At 37.6% G+C, this 21761-nt stretch overlaps 2 protein-coding genes across 8 annotated transcripts in view; both read left to right on the top strand.

The window, feature by feature from the left end:
• The window catches only part of AFG2A (AAA ATPase AFG2A), a 129942-nt gene extending 126711 nt beyond the window's left edge, over window positions 1-3231 (top strand). The window contains exon 16 of the mRNA XM_026667035.2: window positions 2126-3231. Coding sequence (XP_026522820.2) covers window positions 2126-2302 — 177 coding nt within the window. The 3' untranslated portion in view covers window positions 2303-3231. The remainder of the gene's footprint in view (window positions 1-2125) is intronic.
• Window positions 3232-10645: 7414 nt separating this feature from the next.
• Window positions 10646-17840, top strand: SPRY1 (sprouty RTK signaling antagonist 1). 7 transcript variants are annotated; one of them, XR_015749235.1, is made up of 3 exons: window positions 10669-10896; window positions 11501-12300; window positions 15811-17840. XR_015749235.1 is itself a non-coding variant. In XM_087963160.1 (3 exons), the coding sequence occupies exon 3, from the start codon at window positions 15866-15868 to the stop codon at window positions 16826-16828; it is 963 nt and encodes a 320-aa protein (XP_087819286.1). In that variant the 5' UTR covers window positions 10718-10849; window positions 12772-12851; window positions 15811-15865; the 3' UTR covers window positions 16829-17840. The 7 variants fall into 7 exon arrangements, 5 of the variants coding, with proteins under 5 accessions (XP_026522814.1, XP_087819286.1, XP_087819284.1 ...); XR_015749234.1 differs by having other exon boundaries at window positions 10680-10849; XM_087963160.1 differs by lacking the exon at window positions 11501-12300 and adding an exon at window positions 12772-12851 and having other exon boundaries at window positions 10718-10849.
• The last annotated feature ends 3921 nt before the right edge of the window (window positions 17841-21761 follow it).

Raw genomic sequence — 21761 nt, 5'->3', positions numbered from 1 at the left:
TTTCAGTTTGTAATTTAAAATACATTTGTAAAAAATATTGTTTTGTTTTCTACAAAGTATTGTTTGAAAAAAAATAGCTTTTCTTTATAAGTTTATTGGCAGAGTTCAACACTGCACCAAAAGGATTAGAGTTTTATAGCAAGGGGCATACTTTTCTTTCAGGAATACAGATTATGTCATGTGTTTTCAAGTTCCTGTTATTGAGCAAAATATGTATACATGATATTACATAGTTCAGTCAAATAACCTCAAACCATACGCTAGCTGGTAATCCATGTATAATACACAGTGATTATATATTTACTAATACCTTTGAATTTATTAGCTGCCCAACTCCAATGACAAAACATTAAAAATTCCCTATATCCGCCCAATTTACAAATGATTGTGTTCATTTTTAAGAGATGTGATAGTGATATAATAAATAAAGCCTGTAATTAAATTAAAACAACGTTTTTAAAGGCCGGTTTTATTTAAAAAGGTCCACTTTGCCCCCCCCCCCCCCCCCCCCCCCCCCCCCTAAGACAGATTACATGGCAATCAAATGTGATAGTGATATAGGTATTATCAATTGACCTAGATTTATATGATTAGGGATTTGAGCATATAGGAAAATATTTTACTCTTTAATTATGTAATTAAATATAATTATTTTATGTAATTAAATATAATTATTTAATATCCTACATGCAGGATATGGCTAAATAAATTTAAACTGAAATATTAATTCTTCCTTCCTACCCCATGGCTTTGTGACTCTTTTAGAATGTTGACTTGAAATGTGCATTTAAGTTCTTTCTGCCATATCTTAATGATATCGTTAACTAATGAGGAGTTACCATAGGATTTTTAGCAGAGCTTCACAAATCTGATTTCAGTTGGCATCTTTAATGCTCTATTTTATTTATATTTAATTACTGTTTTCAATAATAATATTCATTTTAATTTAAAATTTGAATTAGGCTGCTATTGTTGTTTTTATGCTATATATCTGAGAGAGAGGGTTCTGTTGCAGAATGTGCCAAATGATAAATCAGCTGTTGGGAAAATGTACCAGAAAACCAGTATTATTTTTTTTCAAGAAATTGTATTTCTTTTAAAAAATAAGAATTAAGGTGGAAATGATTCCCTTCCCTGAATTGACAAAATGTTACCTACAAGGTAGCTGTGCGCAATTTTCCTCTTTCCTTCCCTCAGTGATCTGCAGTGGGCTGTAAAGAATTCAAATGCACAGCATCAGAGCACTGATCAGAGCTAACAGAAATTATTAACATAATATTGTACTAACAGAATATTGTAGTAACGTGACAAAGACATCCAAATTTTTCCCTTTTCAGAAGCCTTTACTAAACACTTGCTAAATCCCCTAGAAAGCTCCTAAATGATTTTGGCAGCCATTAGTCTGGTGTAAGCAGTGTAACTCCTTTCAGCAAGTGAACAAACAAGGAACAAACATTGAATGGCTGACACAAATGCATTTCAGCTGGCATTTTCTTTTCTGCCCATAAGGGTGCAGTCAGTATCAATCACTGTTTTCTCTCCTACACTGAAATAATGATCACTCATTCCACCGATGCCTTTCACAGTAGTAATGTACCTTTGGAAGGAAGTTTTCATGAGGCTGCTTCCTGAACTTCTAAAGTCACCTTGAAGATTCCAGCCTTTTCTCTGTACTTTTTCTTCTTTGAATTTTAATTATTTGTCTCTTTGTTTAGTTAATTATTTATATTTCTTATTTCTTAACCAACCATCTGTTCTCATGTTGTTTTGGAGTGTGAGAGTGATACACAGGTAAATTTTAAACAAGAAAATCACTATTACAAACTTCGTTTTTCACTTATTTCTTGAACATTTAGGATTATCAGCTTTTTTACTGAGTATCTTGACATATGTTTATTTTGGATACATAAAAGTTATGGTATATGGAGCTCTGACAGCAGAGTGCATTGTTGTTCTAATCATTTGTTGAATATTATTGCAGCTGAACTCTTTCTACTGATGTTCGACAAAAGAAGGCCAAAAAATGACCGTCTGTTGCATTTGTGACTTTCTTGCCTTTAATTCTCAACAAATTATTCCAACAAAATTCTTTTTTTAAAAAGTAATTGGTGCTTTTCTTTTACAGATAACTGCAGTTTGTAGAGAAGCTGCTCTCCTTGCACTTCAAGAAGATATTGAGGCCAAATATATAATGAAAGAGCATTTTCAACAAGCTTTGGTTGTTGTGACTCCTAGAATCCCAGATTCCCTACAGAAATTTTATGAAGAGTATCAGCAGCGGAGTGGATTGCATTCACTGTGAGAAAGTGATTAACAAACATAAAGTATACAACTTCATTTCTAGAAAATAAGTAGGATTTTTTTTCAAAGAAATATGTTCTTTAGTGCATCATCGTGCCAAAAGAGGTGTGTGTACATGGATTGGAAGGAATGGCTTAAAATCCTATGCTCCCTTCTGATGACATCATAATACTGCAACTTGCCCATAGCACAGGAATGTCAAAATGGCGTCCCGGGGGCCAGATGTGTCACATACAGGCCATGCCCACCCCAGCTCCATGAAGGGGAAAACATCGCAAAATGTCACGTGACAGCAATGTGACATGGTAAGCTTGACACCTGTGCCATAGTAGCACTCATTCATTTCTCCATCATCACTATCACTAACTATAAAGGTTTCATATAATGTAAATTTTCTTACCTTTTTCAGAGCTGTCATGTACAGAGTATAGGTTGTTTTTTGGTTGTCTATGAAATGCTTTTCTCAAATTATATCAGTTTAAAAATGGATTTTAACATTTTCTATTCTTCTCCAATTTATAAGGATTGTTTTGGAGTTCTATATAAGTCTTTATTTTTCCCAATATAAAAAAAATTGTATCACCAATGAACATAGATCATACCTAATTTCAGATAATGTTTTAAACCAGTTCAAAGAATTAGTTTTAAATGGCTTTCTAAACCATTTGTATAATGTCCTTCTAATTTTTTCTGCCTTTCTAGTTCTTGCATAAATTGTTATTGTGTAAGATGTCTCAACAAATTGATTAAAATCTATTTGGAAAACATTGAATATCAATCTACCATACTGGAGATGGGGTAGATGAAATCTTTGTTAGACTGTGGAACAAAATAGACATAGTCTGTTAGTTTTTTCAAGACTATTCAACTGTATTAGGAATAGCTGCTGCTGACAAAAACGTATGCCAAATAAAGTTGGTTGTTTTTAAATGTGCTACTTTCTTCATTTCTACAGGTCTTTAGTATATGAACCAGATTGCCATTATAGTTAACTCTTTGTCAAATAATTCTAAAAATTTAATTTACATTTGCAGAAGCCATGATAATCGTTCTTCGTGAAAGGTTTTCTCTTCCAGATTCTTGGTAGTAGTTTAAAAATAATGCTTACTTCTGTTTCCACAGTTACATTACTTAGACCATAATTTCCAGATCCCTTTTCCAGATATCCTTTTAAATATACAAGATATCCTATTTGGCCTGGTGATTAAGGCACCAGCCTAGAAACTAAGAGTTTATGAGTTCTAGTTCTGCCCTAGGCATGAAAGTTAATTTAGTGACTTTGGGCCAGTCACTCTCTTTCAAACCAACTCACCTCTCAGGTGAGTTATCATTATGGGGAAAATAGGAGGAGGAAGCAATATATTAGCTGCCTTAGGTTATCAGCTCCAGACTTTTAGCTATACAATTTGGGATGAACACCTTTGAATGGTGTGGGAATAGGAATGGATTTCCAGAGGAAAAAATTGCAGACTACAGGAACCAGGAGCACTACTCAGGTGACCCTGAGGATACAGATAAACCTCCAAGTACTTCAACTACCCTCTAAAGCAGGGGTCGCCAACTTTTTGGACCTCAGGGACCACCAAACTACCAAACTAATAATTTTAGATCCCAGGGACCACTAACTGGTTCTGTGGGCATGGCCTAATTTGTGGGTGTGGCTTGGTGGTCCTGTGACTGGCTGGGCATGGCTTGTATGTAAATATTATAAATATTTATATAAATATTGAATTTTTTTATAAATAAAGAGCAACTATTATCCAAAATCAGGCAAAGCAGGCAGATTGAGTTGCTCACAGAATCACAGATTCATTCAGAGATCTATCTATCTGTCATATGCTAGCTCAGTCTGTCACATAAAATTTGCTTGCAAGCAAACTCATAAAATTTGTTAGCAAGCAAACTCACAAAATTAACTCACAACACACCATGCATGTAAATATTGAATTTTTTATTTTAAAAAAGAGCGACTTTTACCCAAAATCAGGCAAAGCAGGCAGATTTAGTTACTCACAGAATCATTCAGTGATCTATCTATCTGCCATCGGCTAGCTCAGTCTCTCAAATTTGCTTGCCATGAGTCTGCACTGAATTTGCTTGCAAGCAGGTTTGGCTGTGCTGAGCCGAAGATCTAAAAATTAGCTAGAAAGCAAGAAATCCAACCATTTCTTGCTTCCTAGCTAATCTAAATCTCCTGGCACAGCAGAACAGATGATGGTCAGAAAAAGGAAAAATAGCAATTTAGCAGGCAAGTTTACCGGGTAAGGAGTGAGTGGGCGGGGAGGGTTCCCGTGGGCCATGTGGGCGGTGCAGCCTTGTGTTTCTGTGCAGCCTGGATTAATTGCTTTGTGGGGGTGCTCTGGGGGTGAGATTTCTCTGCGGCCCACCAAAATTTTCTCGCGGCCCACCGGTTGGTGACCGCTGCTCTAAAGGATGCAGATTACCAGCTGTCTGCAAGGAATAAAAATCCTTCCATTCCCCATTATCCTGTCAGAGGTGAAGAAGCTTCTTGGATGAGAAGCAAAACATCTTCACAGGAAAAAACAAGAAAGTCCAGTTGCCTCCTGAAAAAGCACCTTTGGGACAACCATGACTTGGAAGACTGAGATTCTTTACAGACTTAAAACTGCCAAATATACACAATACTTTGTTCATAAATGAGTTTAGAAATCATCATATGCAGTTGTATGCAGATTTTCATATATGTTAATTTTATATATATGCAAGTTGTTAACTTCTGTTTCAGGAATATATAGAAACATACAGTTTGATCAGGTATACTTGAAGTTTTGTATACAACTGAATGTGCAATTGAATCACCAGATTTAAGTTCAGTTTGCATTTAAGATGTAAGCAAGATTAAGCAGTTCTAGAAAACTTCATTTTTCTTCATAAAGTTTTCTAGGCCTACTTAATATTGCTTAACTGGGATAATGTGCATTTAAATAGTGTTGCAATATTGGAACCAACTAGTTAGCACAGACTGATTCTGTTTGAAGCTTTATACGTAGTTTTTGTAAAAATGTTTTTGGTAAGGTAAAGTTAAAATATAGTAGTAGCTGGTTAGGCATTTAACTACAAAGGAGTGTTTTATTTGCCTGAAAGATTAATAGTAAGCCAGAATCAGCTGGTAGTGCCAAGTGCCTTGATAACACAATTGACCACAGAATGCTTTGTTAGATTTCTTCCCCCTCCTCTCCTCTTTTCCCAGAGAAAACTGGGAGACAATGCAATTGCTGACTTAGTAGCAATGATTTTTATGCAATTATGATAAACAGCGGAGAAAATAATCATCTAGAACAGAAGCATACAGAAAAATAGCAAAGAAAAGGGAACGAAGGGTATTCAGGAGAATGTCTAATCAGAAACCAAAGGATATTTAACATATCCTACTTACATCCTATTTTCTAACATGTAACCTACCCATTCTTTACTACAAAGCAGTAGTTAGTTTTTAATATACAAAAAGTTGCAATATTAAAGTTTGCATTAGCCCATAGCCCAACAAATCTAAATACTTTGATAACATTATTTTCTTCTGAAAAGGGTAGTTTTTACATGGTAGTCTTGCTAAGACCTTTGGGCTGACACTTAACCAACAATAAATTGATTTGATATTTAAGAAATAATAAATAGCTTTATGGTGTAGAAATGTCATTCCAATCTAAAATGTCAACCATTTTATTATCCCAGCAGCTTTTGTAATTTCTGCTAAATGAGGGAGACAAAAAGAGTTTTAATAAAGTATAAAATAAGTGCCTTATCTTGCCTATTCGTCTCCATAATAAAATTTTGGTGACCAGAAGTGTTTTCTGTTGTCCTTGGATGGCTGCCTGGCTAGAGGGATTTTCCATCTCTCCCAGAAGACTTTGAATTGGCAGGCTCTTGGCTGGATGGTATAAGACTGAATGAAGAGAATGGGCTTATTTGGTGCATTACTTGGACTTCAGTGAGAATAAGGTAAAGCAACTGTCTCTGATCTGTCTCTGATTTGGGAGATGTGGTTTCCTAGCAGTTGTGGTTTGGTGAGAACAGGAGGAATTGGATAGGTGTGAGTGTATGAATGGAAGTTGCAGCGGGGAAGGCAACTGGGTGAATAGGATCTGCTGAGTGCTACAAACAGAATCAGTGCAATGGCCTAAGGACTCACCAATCCTGGAGAAGGCTAAGCAGGGTTGAAGTAATAGTGAATGAAGGGGATGGAGGACAAAAAGGAATATCAATGGCTGGATAGATGGATAGAAAGAAGTATACGGGAAGATGATGAGGTACAGTTGATGCTGCTGTGACTCAGTGGCTAGATAGATGGATAGAAAGAAGTATGGGTACACTTGGTCTTCTGGCCTTTGATGCTTGTGCCTTATCCCCTGGTCACTGATGTTTGAAGGCCCAGGCTTCTCTCTGCTGCTGTTGAATGCCAGGTTTACCAGTAATGCCTCCCTCATCTATGGTTATGGATAAGAGGGCAGGGTTAACATGGATTATTGGGGCCTGGGTAGGTACAAGGTAGTAGTGCTGTCTCAAAGATGTGCCTGCCTGGTTTTTGGGTGTAGCACTAGCTGAGATCCTGGGACAGGGGTGGTGGAGTTACTCTGATCATTCAGGATTCTGGTAGCATTTAGAAATACTGTCCCAGTTAGCTGGGTGTAACTTCCTGTTTGTTAAGTTGTGCTTTAGAAATTAGAAGAGTTTGTTGCTTCTGCACCAATTACCCTGCTGCATAGCAACCTTCCTGCCTAAACTCCTATATTCTGTGGCCAAGGTAGCCATGGGATTTTCCCAGACTTATGATCTTAGGGGACTTAAGACAGAGTCAAGCAGCTTGGGAACTCATGGCCAAGTAGGCCCGATACTGATAATCAAGAGCATGACACATAGCAGTGACCACATATTAAACCTGGTCTTTTATTGGGGCAGAAGCAATATGATTTTAAGTTGAGGAATAGGACTTCCTCACTTTACTGTTATGATTAGATCACTTACCAAGTATTTTAGAGCACTCTAGGATTGCTCTCTGCTGCAGATGGTGGGAGCTATTCCACAGTCTGCTCCAAGTGCTTGGGGAAAGTTGGAGTTTTTCCCAAACATTTGGTGTGCACTTGGGCTAAAGCCTTAGTTGCTGCTTGGAATGAGAGAATTAATGGAACCTTGGATTGGATTGTGCCTGTGTATTAAGCTGTACATATATGGCCCTTGTTGGCCAAGTGATCTGTACAGATTTGGTCTTAGTGTTTGGAAGCAGTGAGGATCTGGATTGAGATGAACAGGCTTTGGGTTAACTCTAGCAAAATACAGTAGTTTTGTTTTTGGGCCTCCTGGATCTGCTAATTTTCTAGTTTTAGTAGTGAATGGGGCTACACTACAGTCAGAACAGCTACATAATTTGGAGATTCTCTTGCTCAAAGAGCAGATACCAGCATTTCTATTGTGTACAAGCTCCCTTTTATCCTAGATCAGGAAGCACTGTACATGGACTCTCATTTTTTGGTGACTTCTCAAGTATATTATTTTAATGTATTCTACATGGGCATTCTAGAATAACTTCTAGAAACTTCAATTGGGCCAGAATGCAGAGATACAGGCAATTATGGGAATGTCTTGCTTTGCCTATATTACACTTTTGATCTAAGACTCTAAGCTATACTGGCTTCTAGGATGTTTCTTGGTGCAATTCAACCTATTAACCCCTACATGGCATAAGGCCCAGGAATTTGAAGGACTCTTATTGCCATAATTTCTATTTAAAACTATTGGTGAACGGTGAGTTTGAGACCAACTTTGTGTTAATTTATGTGTTTTTTAAAAGTATATATTGCATTTATATTGTATTCTAATTTTTGTTATTCACCTGATGGCTGCCACCTAAATTCATATAAATAAATAACAATAGCAATAGCACTTAGACTTATATACAGCTTCATAGTGCTTTACAGCCCTCTCTAAGCGGTTTACAGAGTCAGCATATTGTGTCTTCAATACGTGTCTTCATTTTTACCAGCCTCCGAAGGATGGAAGGCTGATTCAACTTTGAGCTGGTCAGGGACAGACTGCTGGCAGTCATCAGAATTAGCCTGCGATACTGCATTCTAACCTCTGTGCCACTATGGCTTTTCCATTGAATCAAGTTCACTACTGCATTCATACAGTAAATGGATGGTTTGAATGAACTAGAAATATATTTCAGGTTTTACTCATCTGGTATTGTCCACATCATCAAAGATGTCTTCTATATTTTGTTCTTCTTAAGCAAGATTTAGATCCAGTTCTTTAAAAGTAAATGGACAATTTGAGAATATAAGAGGAATGCATTAGTGTTAATTCTACTTTTTAAATCATATTCCTTATATTCAAGAAGTGGTTTCTACTTCAGGAACAAATTTTTGGCTACAGCTGTTTTAAAAGCAATGTTCTATTTATCGATTTTAATAGATTCTCTTTGTACTTTTATCAATGTAATTAACAGAGGCAGCTATTTTAATCATTTACACAATATACCAAAGTACATTAAAATTGGCAGTCCTCAACTACGTTCACCAATTTTTGCAATTCAGGATGACACAATGCATCTTAAAATGACAGACTGATAATCTAAATTTCTTGAAAACGTGTGCTTAAAAATGAAAGCACTTTTGAGATGTTCAAAGAAATGTTCTCAAGGATGTGATTGCTATTATTTTTCTTTAATTTTCTAACAACAACATATGGTGAAAGAAACTTGGTATAACTTATATAATCATGCCACATCACCACTATATATACTTAACAGTAGCATTTTATATACGATTTTGTACTGTAGCATGTTTTACATTAAGCTGAATTTTGAATGATTTGTCAATTATTTACTAATCAAGTTTATATCCTGTTACAATCATAAGTAAACTTTCAGGAGATCACATAAAGGCCACACAATCACAAATAACAAATGGATTAGATATGATTCCCCCCAAAACCTGGCATCAATACCCAAACAGCCTGAAAAAAGCTCCATCTTTAGCTATTTCCAGAAAGCTGAAATACAATAATTCAAAATAATTCAGAACCAAATTTTCACTCAGACTTTGGATAATCTGATTACAAACTTTCAGAAAAAAAATGTTTCTTTTCTTTACCTGGAGAGAGGAAAGAGAGAAAAGAAAAAATTCTTTAGCATGAGGACTGGTGATAGACCAAATATCATCTATTATGTTCAGCAAAAGAGCCTTGCAAAATGATCAACAGTAGCTGGACATGGCGTACTTGAACATGGTTAAGTTGTTCTTGCTATAAGATGAGGAAGAGAAGTTTGTAAGGGTACTCATGCAGATATCCTTCTGCCATTGCCTTGCTAAAATTTCATACTTGGCCACACAAATGGGGAGCTGAAAGAGGATGTTTAACTTTAGATCATGATGCTAACAATGTGTCCTCCCCAGACATGAATTTTCAAACTTTTTATTATGTTTTGCAAACCTTTTGTATGTTACTTTTTAAAACTTTTACAGACTTTATTATTTATGCTGTTTTGATATATTGTCCCTTTTTAATTTCTTTTAGCTCTTTTTTTCCTAGACTATTTCGAGAATTGTTATTACAAGCTATATAAATAAATGCAAAGCAATCTCATTCAGAAGAGCCCTCACAGAAACTTGTTTGTTTAGCACATGAATTTGGGGGGAAACTGGTTGACAGATTAGATTTTAAGGGTGCCATACAATGATAAAATCAGTAATAGCTTAATAAAATTTAATTGGGGATTCTACTTTATAAAACACCTATTTTGAATTATATATAACAATAAATGCAACAAATGTGTACATAAATCCTTTGAAAAAGAAACATGTATAATCTACAAATACAGATTACCAGCAAATACTACAAATATAGCATTAAATATTATTTTATTCCAGATTTATTAAAAATGACTACTAGACCTGTGTATCAGAATTAAGATTGCAAAATTATGCAGCACTACAAATTTTACTCCTGTATATATGCATATAATTATATTGGTGAAGATGTCCTTTATGAACTCATTGAATGAATTTAGTACAACCGCAATTGTATGTCTAGGAATACACAAAGTCATTACAAGCATTAAAAAATAGTCATAAAGATTATATTCTCAGAGAGGTATTTAAAAAAAATTCTGTTCCGGATTATTACTCATAATACAAATAATCCAAGGCAAGGCAACATCATTTCTCGTATTATTTTTCGTGACGTGAAGGTGAAAACATGAAGAAGGTTGGTAAACAATCATAATAACTGGAAAGCTCCGAGACATGAATGAGTAAGATGAAACAGTGTAGCTGCGGGGAAGAAACTCCATGCCGGGTTTTTCTGGTCGCTCTCTGAGTGACAGATTGACATCACTGGAGGCGTGAGGGAAGGTTGAGGTGGGGGCTCTGCTGAAATGCTGCTGTGGGGAGTTTAGCTCATTCTGAAACAGCTACGCTCGCGCACAAAGGAGCCTGCAAAGTCAAGCAACTTTCTCCGAGCAGGCGTCTTGGATTTAATTCTGTTCCCGTGGGATTTAATTTAAGGGAACGGCTCCTAACCTTTGCATTCGGTAATCATGATCTGAAGGTTTTTGCAAGGCTTTCGGAAGTAGCTCAGGTGCTGTGTGTTTCTATGTGTAAGTGAGTGAGTGAGTGGGTGAGAGAGAGTCATTAAACGCGCGTGTCTGTAGGCGGGTGCAATCAACTTCTGGCTTAAACGCTGCCGGCCGTTTAAAATACCTTGATACCAGTATTGGCATTCGTGAGTTTTTGATGGTTTAACGATCTGCAACGCCCTTAATAAGTAAAGCAGCTAAGTTGTTTCAAATGTAGACCCGAGGACTCTTTGGGGGGCGATTTAACAAATCCCCCCCCCCCTCAAAAAAGAAAAGAAAAAAAAGCTCGCCATTTGTCCTCCCTCCGCGAAATCCTTTTGGAACCTTTGTACCTTTTCGGGTTACACGGGTGTTCAACTCAAACATCAATTATGTGCGTACGTGTGTATGTGCGCGTGAGGGAAGAGCTGATGTGACTCTCGGCTAGGACTACTCCTCCCCCCCCCTCCCCACTGAAATGGGTGCTGCAATCAGCCTGTCAACCAAGCAGCGCCAAGAAGCACATGGTAGCTTTGCTTCTTGCCCTCTTCTGTTATGCCCGCGAGGATGTCTTGCGCCTCCTGGTTGCATTTTTTTATTGATGTTGGATTTCCTCCCCTCCCCCAGGCATTTCCCTTGCACTTTGCCTCGCTTAAGGTTGGAGCGGAAAGCTGCGGGCCAAGGACCATGTGGTGAAAAGAAGGTTAGAGTCGAGGAAGTGGTTGGACTTATCTGCTGCTACACGCGCGCCTGACTGGGAGGGGAAAAATCTGCGCCTCCAAAGGGGGAAAAGAAAAAAGAAAAAGCTCCAACTTGGCGGAAGGCAGGAGGGTGAATCGAGCGTGCCTCAGCAAGCTTGCTTCGCGAAAAGGCGGCTACTCCTTTCTGGGATTTTTTTTTTTTTCCTCCCTCAACCCCCTTCCGAAGCCGTTCGCCGCTTAGGAGCGACCCTCTCTCGGGCTGCTGTGGATGCGGCGCGTGATGGAAAAGCAGTAATAGCTCGAATTTGCGAAACCAGTTCGGCCTCTTCTCCTACCGACTACCGAAGAAACCTCGTTGGGATTTGCACTTCGGAGAAAATTGCCCGAGTAACTGGTTGGCAGGGCAGGGGCGCTCAGTGTAAGCAGACACCCCTTTGAATGTTGGTGTTCAGAAGGCGAGCTGTTTGGGGAGACGAACGAGTTGGGGTGCCTTTCGTTCGAGGACCAGGATTTTGCGACCGCTCGGCGCGGGTCGAGACAAGGCGAAGGGAAACAAACTTGGCCTCTCGAATCCGACGACTGCCGGAGAGCAAAGGTTCGGGGGAGCCGAGAAGGTTTCGCCCTCTGGAATGAGTTTTCCTGCGCTTTAAGACTTCTCGCACGTTGTTGCCTTACGGATCTATCTTAGCAGGGAGGTGCCTTCATGCGGATTTGCCATTCAAAAACGTAAGTTTGTGCCCGTCCCCCTTTCTTGTCCTAACTTGGCTTGCAAAATGGATTCTCGCTGCCTTTTTTTGCACGTGTGGCGCTCAAGTATTCAGCAGGTGCCCTGGCATTTCCCCTTCCCAATAGCGGAGTTTTCTGTGGCCCCAGCTTGAAGAGGAGGGGGGGGGGGAACTGAGGGTGGCGCTGCGGTCGCTGGAGTTTCGTTTGGATAGATTTCCTTGGCTTAAAAAGTGGCGGCTTCGCTTGTCTTCTAGCCCAGATTTGCTGGGCTCTGAACTTGTGGCTTCGGATAAAGCATATAGGCGTGCGTGTTGTTGTGAGGAAAGTGGGGCGGCTGGATCGAAGGGTTAAGACCTGCCGACCTTTGCTGCCAACTGCTTCGGTGGAGAAATAGGCTCTTTTTCGACCGTTAGAGGTGTTTGGTGCCAATGCCTCCTCTTTAAGCCTGTTTCTGATGTAGTCCTTTGATAGCATTTGGCACAGGTGACACTGGAAGGAAATCATTTTGGATTGTTTTTCCCAGACAAGATGATGCCGAAATAAGTGACCAGGTTGGGTCTTACTTTTTACTACTACTGTTGTATTGCATGCTTGCACATATGTTTCTGGAAATTGTTCTGCCCAGCCCTGTCAGAGTTCCCTTGTTTATTCTCAAGAGTAAGAGAGATGGTTCAGAGAAAGGAGCATACAATTGTGCAACTGTGTTGGCCACATACTGCAGGAGTAAAAGAAATTTTTTTAAGTGATTGGATTATTATTTTTTAATCACAGGAATTAGAGCTCTACTTTGCTACATGCAATTTTGTGGAAGTGGAGAAAGTGTGGAAGACAGGTGGATGTCATAATAATCCCTACTAATTCTGTGGATTTTATGTTTAAGAGCAGGGTCAAGTTTTTGCTTCAAATGGTTTACTAAATAATCCCCAACAGTTTTTTCCCTAAGATCTTTAAAATATGTCGTGTGTGTATGTGTGCGCACGAAGTATGTGTAGTCAATAGTGAAGGGATTTTCCCTTGCAGTGTGGGTGAGATTCTAGTGGGTCACTGAAGAGGCATGGAGGCTGCAAGAAGGAAATGGTGTTTCAGGCAGAGATAAACAGGCTTCCCCGCCCTCCCCCACCTTCTTAGAAATCATTGAAGGGAAAAGGGAGGGGGGAATCCCTGCATGCTCAAACTAGCACATACAAATCTTCCATATTTGCCTTGAAAGGTAGGGGAGGCAGTGCAGCTTTAAGCATTGGAAAGTCCGCCCCCCTGAGGTAATAGTAACCTTAGCCGATTCCCCTCCTCCTCTGCAAATGGGGGTGAAAAAAATCCCTTGTTTTCATTCATAACTTTTTCTTCTTCCATCCCAGCTCTGCATTCATTGCTGCCTCTGAGCTCAGATTGCATGTGGGCAGTGCAACCAACCACTGCTTCACCAGCCTGCTCTCTGTTTCTCTCAAGTCCACGCAAAGCAGATTTTTATAAGCTTGTTCACCTTCCTACCATTTTGAACTAGATAGTAGTGAACTAAATCAAGAAACATGTTAGGCTTTGTTCCACAAAGTAAGGGAATCATTAAGATTTGGATTCATTAAGACTATAAAACTATAGTCTTACTATAAAAGTCTATAGTCTATAAAAGAAAAAAACAACCTGATTTTTGGAATCAATTGTACACTTACTGTCTAATAGAAGCAGTTGTCTGTTTTTTAGACCTAATCAGACTATAGCATCCAAAATGTTTTACAAAATAAATACTCTGGTACAAACAAGTTACTTCCAAATAAGCTCCACTTTTTAAAGAAAGAACAAAATAATTTCATTCCATCTTGCTGCTTCTTGTACATACTTAGAATTTTGAAAGCCACAACTGTAGAAAAAAATATTTAATTTCCAGACTTCTCTTTTATCCCAGTAGCATTTTGGGGATAGTTTCTAGAACTTTATGGAAAGGTTATTGTGTGGATTATATTTTGACCTTTGGGGTGTGTGTGTGTGTGTTTGTGTGTGTATAACAATATGTTTCCATAAGTATGCGGAGAATAGGGGAGCATTTTCTTTTGCTGGAAATCAGTTACTTAATTTGTATAATTACTAAATGGTAAGCTTCCATTTATAATTATACTACCACAGTTTCAAATGCTGTAATCCAATTTCTGACTTCGGTTTGGCCTTTCAAAGCACCTCACAACATGATGTATAAGATGCATACAACTTAAATAAAATTTTAAAAATAACGTAGTCTATGTTAAAAAGCAAAATATGTGACTTGCTATGTTTAGTTCCATTTTTTTCTCAGCTGTAAACTAGTTGATTTTCAGCTTTTTCCTATTGAGGTTTGATGAAAAATCTGCACACTGAAGATTTATGTGAAATTTTGGCCATATTGGTCAAGTGCTGTGCAACATTATCACATTTTACGCTTATTAACTCAGGTGAGAAATTATGGAGATATTGTTCCAAATCATGGGCTGTATCCCATTCAAAATTGTCATTGTCAGAAATTGTCTTTCTTTATATAGAGCACTTTCCATAAAAACCTGTGTTAATTATTGTCACATTGGTCTCAAGAAAGCAGTATAGATTCAAGTTTCCCTTTCACCTTCCTTTTAGTTAATATTAAAAGGAATGTTTTGAGTCTTGTCTACTGTATACTTTTTTCTTCACATATCGTGCACAGGTCCTTTTTTCCCCCCTAGCGACTTATTTACCCAAAGAACTGCACGTACATTTTCAAAGATCTGATAAATACAACGGGTTATCTGCCTATCTCTTCTCCTGATATCCTTTCCTTCCTCTGCCTCCTTTCACACCCCTTTCACACCCTGCATTAGGTGCATGGGCACTTGGAAAGATGTTGTGTAACAGGATGTGTTTACATCTGATGTTTTGCTCTAACAAGCACTAGATATTGAATGTATGTATGTATATACATTATATAAATGCAGACTACCCAGAAATGATTCACATATTCTTCCCATTGGTATTTGGCTTGAGGCATCTACAACTAAAAATACTGCTATGCTGACGATGTTTAAAATAGAATGCAGCTTTGACAAGTAAAACAGACTACCAAAAATCCAATTAAGAATTTTCACATCTCCTTTTGTTTAAAATTTGAATGTCTTCTATCAGTGTTCCATCATATGCTCTGAAACTTGGTGTGGCTTTGCATGTTTTATGCTGATAATTGGTGGCATGGAGCAGAAGTAATTATAGCATGTAAGCCGGTAAAGAATTTACTTTTATACTTTTATACTATATATATATATATATATTATGTATGGTGTTATAATATACTTAAGGAAATCACATTACAATTTACTAAAAAGCAAAATGCTTGTTTTTTAACCACAAGAAGACTTTCAATATATTTTGTTTATGTCATTTAAATTGTTATACCCTTTGGTGTGTCTCTGTTAATCCTATTGGGGCAACATTGTGGCTTGTTGTAAAATGTTTCATTTCTTTTCCTCAAAACTTCTGGGAACTTATCCTCTTTCCAATTTTTTCCCTTTCTTTTAGGATTTCAGATGCATGCCCAGTTCCTGGTGAATGCCAGAAATAGAGACCACTACCGATGGAGTCCACAGGTCAGCATGGAAACAGCAGTTCGTTAGTTGTCCATCAGCAGCTTTTCCTGGACAACCAGCAAAGGTTGGACTATGAAAGAGATATTCAGCCAACTGCCATCTTGTCACTGGACCAGATCAAGACTCTCAGGGGCAGCAATGAATACACTGAAGGTCCTTCTGTGGTGAAAAAGTCTGCTCCCCGGACAGCTCCAAGACAAGAAAAACATGAAAGGACTCATGAAATCTTACCAATAAATGTGAATAATAATTATGAGCCCAGACCCAGCCATCTTGGACATGTGCTACATCAACACAACTCAAGGATTCCTGTTTTGAGCAGATCTACAAGCACTGGAAGTGCAGCTAGTTCTGGAAGCAACAGCAGTGCTTCTTCAGAGCAGGGCCTTTTATTAAGATCACCACCATCAAGGCTGGGCCCAAGTCAGAGATTTGAAAGGCCAATCAGGACGCAACCCAAACCGTCATCTTTGATTGTAGATGACTTGAAGAGTCCTTTGAAAGAGGATTCTACTCAACATAAGTTCATATGTGAACAGTGCGGGAAATGCAAATGTGGAGAATGCACAGCACCCAGGGCCTTGCCTTCTTGTTTGGCCTGCAACAGACAATGCTTGTGCTCAGCAGAAAGCATGGTAGAATATAGCACCTGTATGTGTCTGGTCAAAGGAATCTTCTACCACTGTTCCAATGATGATGAAGGGGACTCATATGCGGATAATCCATGCTCATGTTCCCAGTCACATTTCTGGTCCCGGTACCTATGCATGGGGGCCATGGCTTTGTTTCTTCCGTGCCTGCTCTGTTACCCTCCTGCAAAAGGATGCCTAAAACTGTGCCGCGGGTGTTATGATTGGATGAATCGTCCAGGATGCCGATGCAAAAACTCCAATACAGTTTATTGTAAGCTGGAAAGTTGTCCATCAAGGGGTCAAGGCAAGCCCTCCTGATTTCTGGAGGGAAAGATTCAGTTCCTCAGACACCATCTTTCAGATTGTGGCTGACTTTTCTGTGTCCATGCTCCTTTTTTTCTTTCATGCCCAAGATCTTCTCTCACTTCTATAGCTTATCTCAATGAAGGGCAAATCTGAATGCATTGGTCTTTGGTAAGTGTGGCTCATAAGCTGGTATCTTTTTTCATCTTGGAAAGTCATCTCAGGATTCTGAGTAATAGACTCCTGAAAGAAATAGTGAGGGTACTGGGTTTTTCTGAAGTCCTTTATTCTGCAAATAACTTTCCAAAGATGCTGTTTTGTTCTGTTCTCTTTTTAACTAACTTTAATGGCTTTCAAGTGGTTTTTTTTTTTCAACTCTTTCCATTCCCCTTTTTTAAAAAGGCTGCACAATTCAGTTATTTCCCTTAAACAAAGAGAAAACAAAAGGAAAATATGGGTTGAAATTTAGCAAACCTAGTCTCCCCCCCCCCTCCCATTTTTTAAAATTAACCACTTGCATTTTGCTTGTTCCTTGCCCACTATTTTGTCAATCCAGATTTTAAATATTTACCTTCATTGCTCCCATTACTGGTTTCTTCATAAGCTTCTATTGTTTTCAGATATATAGTTCGCTCTTCATATAATACAATTTAAGTTGTATAAGTCTTTGATTTCTTAACACTTCTATTTCTGTGGTTTAAAATTTTAACTCATCCTCAGCTCAGTAACTTTCCTCCTTTTGTTGCCTTAGCCACATATTGTGGTGCTTTTTGTATATTTTATGTAAAATCACAAAGTTGAATTCTGACTATTTTTAAGACAAAGGTCTGTTAAAACTTTTTTATTGTAAAGAATATTTATTATGTAAATCTCTATTATTTTATGATATTTATTATAAAAATAACTGTTCCAAAAATGTATTCCTGTCTGAATATTACAAAATATCATCATTTAATGAAAATAAGGGTGACACAAGGAAAGTATGTATGTTAAACTATAATGCAGAAAATATAATAATTAATTAAAATGTCTTGGGTTCTTTATTTGTTAGTAAAACTGTTGTTCTTAGCAGTATTAGAAGAAAGACTATACAGTCCTTTACCACTTTTCTTGGAGATAAGCCACTGTACTCAGTGGGACTTCACTTTTGAATAGGCTTGTATAGAATTACACTGTTAGACCACTGCCACTTATTTCTTTTCTGAAGTTTTCATGACTCTGAAATCACTTTTTAAAAATAATAATAATAATAATAATAATAATTGGATTTTTGCTCTGAAGTGTTTTTCAGCATTGGTGTATCTTGCTCATTTGAAAACATTCACACCCCAAGCTATATTTGTGCAACTATAGAGTTTTTTCATAGACTATACATTGATTTTCATTATTTTTTGTTTTTAAGAAGATACTTTTTCTAAGGTGTGAAAATGAGATACCAAACATTAAAGTTTGCGAAAGAAAAATGAGAATTCCTAAACACCTCATTTTTCATATTATGTTCATGGTTTTTCTTCAAAAGATTAATTCTGTTTCCAGAATTCAGAATAATGATTCTTGTGGACCTATTTGGTGCCTACTATATTAATAAAATATATGTAATTGAATTGATACCATTGAACCTGTTAGCTGATGTTCTCCACACTGATTATCTTGCATCTAAGCTCCTTACAAGGCATTTTAAAAATAGCATTACCCATAGTGAAAGTGCTTGCTTTCTCTAAAATAACCAAGCATGCATGTCCATATTTAGAAATCTTGTGTGTTGTTTAACTACACTATGTGCGGTATAATTCAACCAGCTTAATAAAACACATTTATTTTAAAACTTCTAAATAATAAAAAGGCAATACTATAGTGAGCTTTGAAGCTTTCAGGTGAATCTAGTTTTTAACTTGGCTCATTATGGTTCTCTTCTAGCTTCCTAATGATTACATAAAAGATTTAATAAGAATTAGTGTAACCATTTCTCTCTTAGTGGTATTCTTGAACCCTTTGTCACAACTATGCATAAGGACATAGCATTCACTTGTATCTGGGAGTAGTGATACCTGACATGTTTATATAAACTGTCTTCATTACTGTGCATTTTTCATGGAAATACGTTTCTGCACAATAGTTCCTTTTTGGTTTGTGTCAATAACTACATTGTTGATCATGCTCTCTTCATGTTGAAGATCTGAGTAAGTTCAGCTCTTGTGATAGAAGCAAAATAGGCTCATGCAGTGTTTTTCTTTTCATTGAATTATTAAAAACATTTATGGAAAAACACTCACTGTATGTTAATCACTCAACATCTAAAGCCTTCCCTTTTGTAAAAGGAAAAGTCAGTTTATTGAGTACTGACATTTTATCATTTGATTTCCCTCTATCTTCATATCTCACACTAGCACTTTAACAAAGGCAAACTCAAAGTCAAGATCAATCCATGATGAACTCCTCTGGATGTGTTTCTGTTTGCAGAAGAAGGAGTGAAGAGAAAAAAAACCAACTTCAAAATCTTTGGTTTATCTAGTCTTTGCACTTTCTTTGAATATAGTAGAATATTCCAATCTTTGCATATAAACTTTTGTGCCCTGGTTTTATTAAAATATTTAATAAACATAGTCTTATTTCCAGTTTTCTGGTAGCTTTTTTTTTCCAGAAGTAAACACTTTTTTCTAAGGGACTGTTGTTCTAGGTGCTCTGACTACATGTAGTGAATTTTTAATGATTGCCCTGCTCTGTTGTATCTGAGAAAGGTGATATTTCCTATAAGCTGTTGTTTCGCTACTTTCATTGCTTTATAGAATTTAACACAAAATCCTGTCCTTTTTCTTCCCTTTGAAATCCACAAAGAAGCCCTGGCCTTGTAGTGGAGTTGCATAAGTATTGATCTAGGAAGTATTTTAAGTATGGATAGAATTGCCATATATGCAGCTTTTTATTCCTGTAATCTCACTGTTGTAAAGTTGGTCTTAAACTAGCCTTAAGGCTAGCTTAAGGTGTTATACATCATAAATTAATGGGTCTGTTTTGATTTTGTATTGATTTGTTTCAGGGAGAAGTTACTGATTCAAGAACTGATGCTAGCTAGGTACATGAAACATTAAAATGATCTGCAATGTACGATGTGATGTAATCATACAATTGGGAAAGTATCAAATTGTATGCTAGTGGTATTGGGACATGGCATGCCCTTTCCAGTTCCAAAACCACAGTCTACTTTGCCTGGAAAAGTAAACATATGACACGTTCCCTATTAAATATCAAGCTAAACATATGTAGACAAGTATATAACTTCTAAACGATAAAGCTCATATACATTAAAGTTTGGATTTGAAATAGATTTTTTTCAACGTGATTAAAACAGACACTGTCAACATTATAGCACTACAACCATTTAAAATTCTAGGAGTTTGTGTGACCCTCTCCCAAATAAAATAATAAATTCCTATGTGTTAGGGTTGGATAAGAAATAAATACTCCACTTTTAATCATTTAATCGCAGGCTTTTTAAACATTGAATTGCCATAACTGAATGTTTGCATAGACAGCAGAGGAGCAAAGCCAAAGTTAGTTTCGAATATGTTTCTGCTTTGTCTGCCCATCTATCAAGATTTTTTTTTTAAAAAAAAGATCTACTCACCTCTAAAGTTGCTTTTAACCTCCCAAAGATTCTTAACTCATAATTTGAGAAGCCTGGGATTACAGTAAATCAAAGGTCTTTTAAAACAGCCGAACCTCTGGACACTAGATGGGTATGTCTAAAGTTACTTTTTCTGAGATGTGTAGCCATATAAATAAGATGAATGGTTTTCTTGAATATAGAATAAGGTTTATTATTCTGTCTTGGTTGGAAGGAGGTGGGATGTGGGAGGAGGATATACAGTCGATAGATTCCTGTTTTTCTGGTAATCTCCCAAAGTACAAATCACATGGTTCCTTGTTTATCTTTTGATATTAAGTACATTTAGCTTGGAATTATCACTGCTGAGGACAATACAGATTGAATATGATATATAATACCTAAAATATATGGCTGAATTTTCAGATGGTTGAGGTACAAGGAAGTTATATTTTAAAGGAAAGCTAATTGTCATCTATTATCTGTCAGAAAAAGATTTCTGTAGCTTCCAGTTGTGCCTTCAGAGTTAAAGATACCAAGTCACAAACGTAGATCCTTTTAAGTAGTCAGGATTTATGCAGTTGATGGAATCCTTTGGATGGAAACTAGGACAAGGAAGGAGTATTAGGTATGCTTATCACCTTGAGTTACTTATAAAGTTGGGATAAAATCAAATATATGAAATAAATATGTACTGTATCTTGTTCTGATGCTAGGAGTTTTTCCCAACTAGTGATTTACCATCTGGATATTGTTGTGCAATACTACAGACTTTAAATTGTCACGCCATGAGAAGCATATGCTAGAAAAGTGGTCGCCAACCAGTGGGACGACGACCACTGGTGGTCCGTGAGAAAATTTTGGTGGTCTGCAGAGAAATGTGCCCCCCAAAGCAATCCAGGCTGCGTGGCAACACAAGGCTGCGCTGCCCACATGGCCCGCAGGAACATGAGGCTTGCATCACTTGCATTGCAAATAACACGAGGTAGTGAGGGGAGGGGGGAAAGGGGGGAACTTGCCCCACTCTTCCCATGCGCCTTGCCTGGCCACCAGGCTGCTTCTTTCTGCTTCTTTCTTCTGCTTTTGGCTACACGCAAGGAAAGCAGCAAAAGTCTTTCTTTCTTTCCTCCAAACTCCACCAGAAATGAGCCTTTGGGACCCTGCAAGGCATCCTGCTCCAAGAGGCTGCGCTGGCGCAACAAGTCTCATAGTCTCATTTCTGGCAGAGTTTGGGGGAGAGAAAAATTCTGCTGCTTCTGCTGCTTTCCATGCATAAAGCCAAAAGTCTCTCTCTCTCTCCCTGAGAACGGAGCTGGAGACATTATCCTGCAATCCCAAATAAAG

The sequence above is a fragment of the Notechis scutatus genome, chromosome 4 (assembly GCF_049901735.1).
Source record: "Notechis scutatus isolate UNSWTSFEM ecotype Mainland chromosome 4, rNotScu1.2, whole genome shotgun sequence".
Lineage (NCBI taxonomy): Eukaryota > Metazoa > Chordata > Lepidosauria > Squamata > Elapidae > Notechis > Notechis scutatus.
The sequence above is the reverse complement of the archived record's forward strand: the minus strand, read 5'-3'. Positions and strand labels throughout refer to the sequence as shown.

What these genes read in the sequence shown, in the direction of transcription:
- SPRY1 (XM_026667029.2), top strand. Translation starts at nt 15,866, where the DNA reads ATGGAGTCCACAGGTCAGCATGGAAACAGCAGTTCGTTAGTTGTCCAT.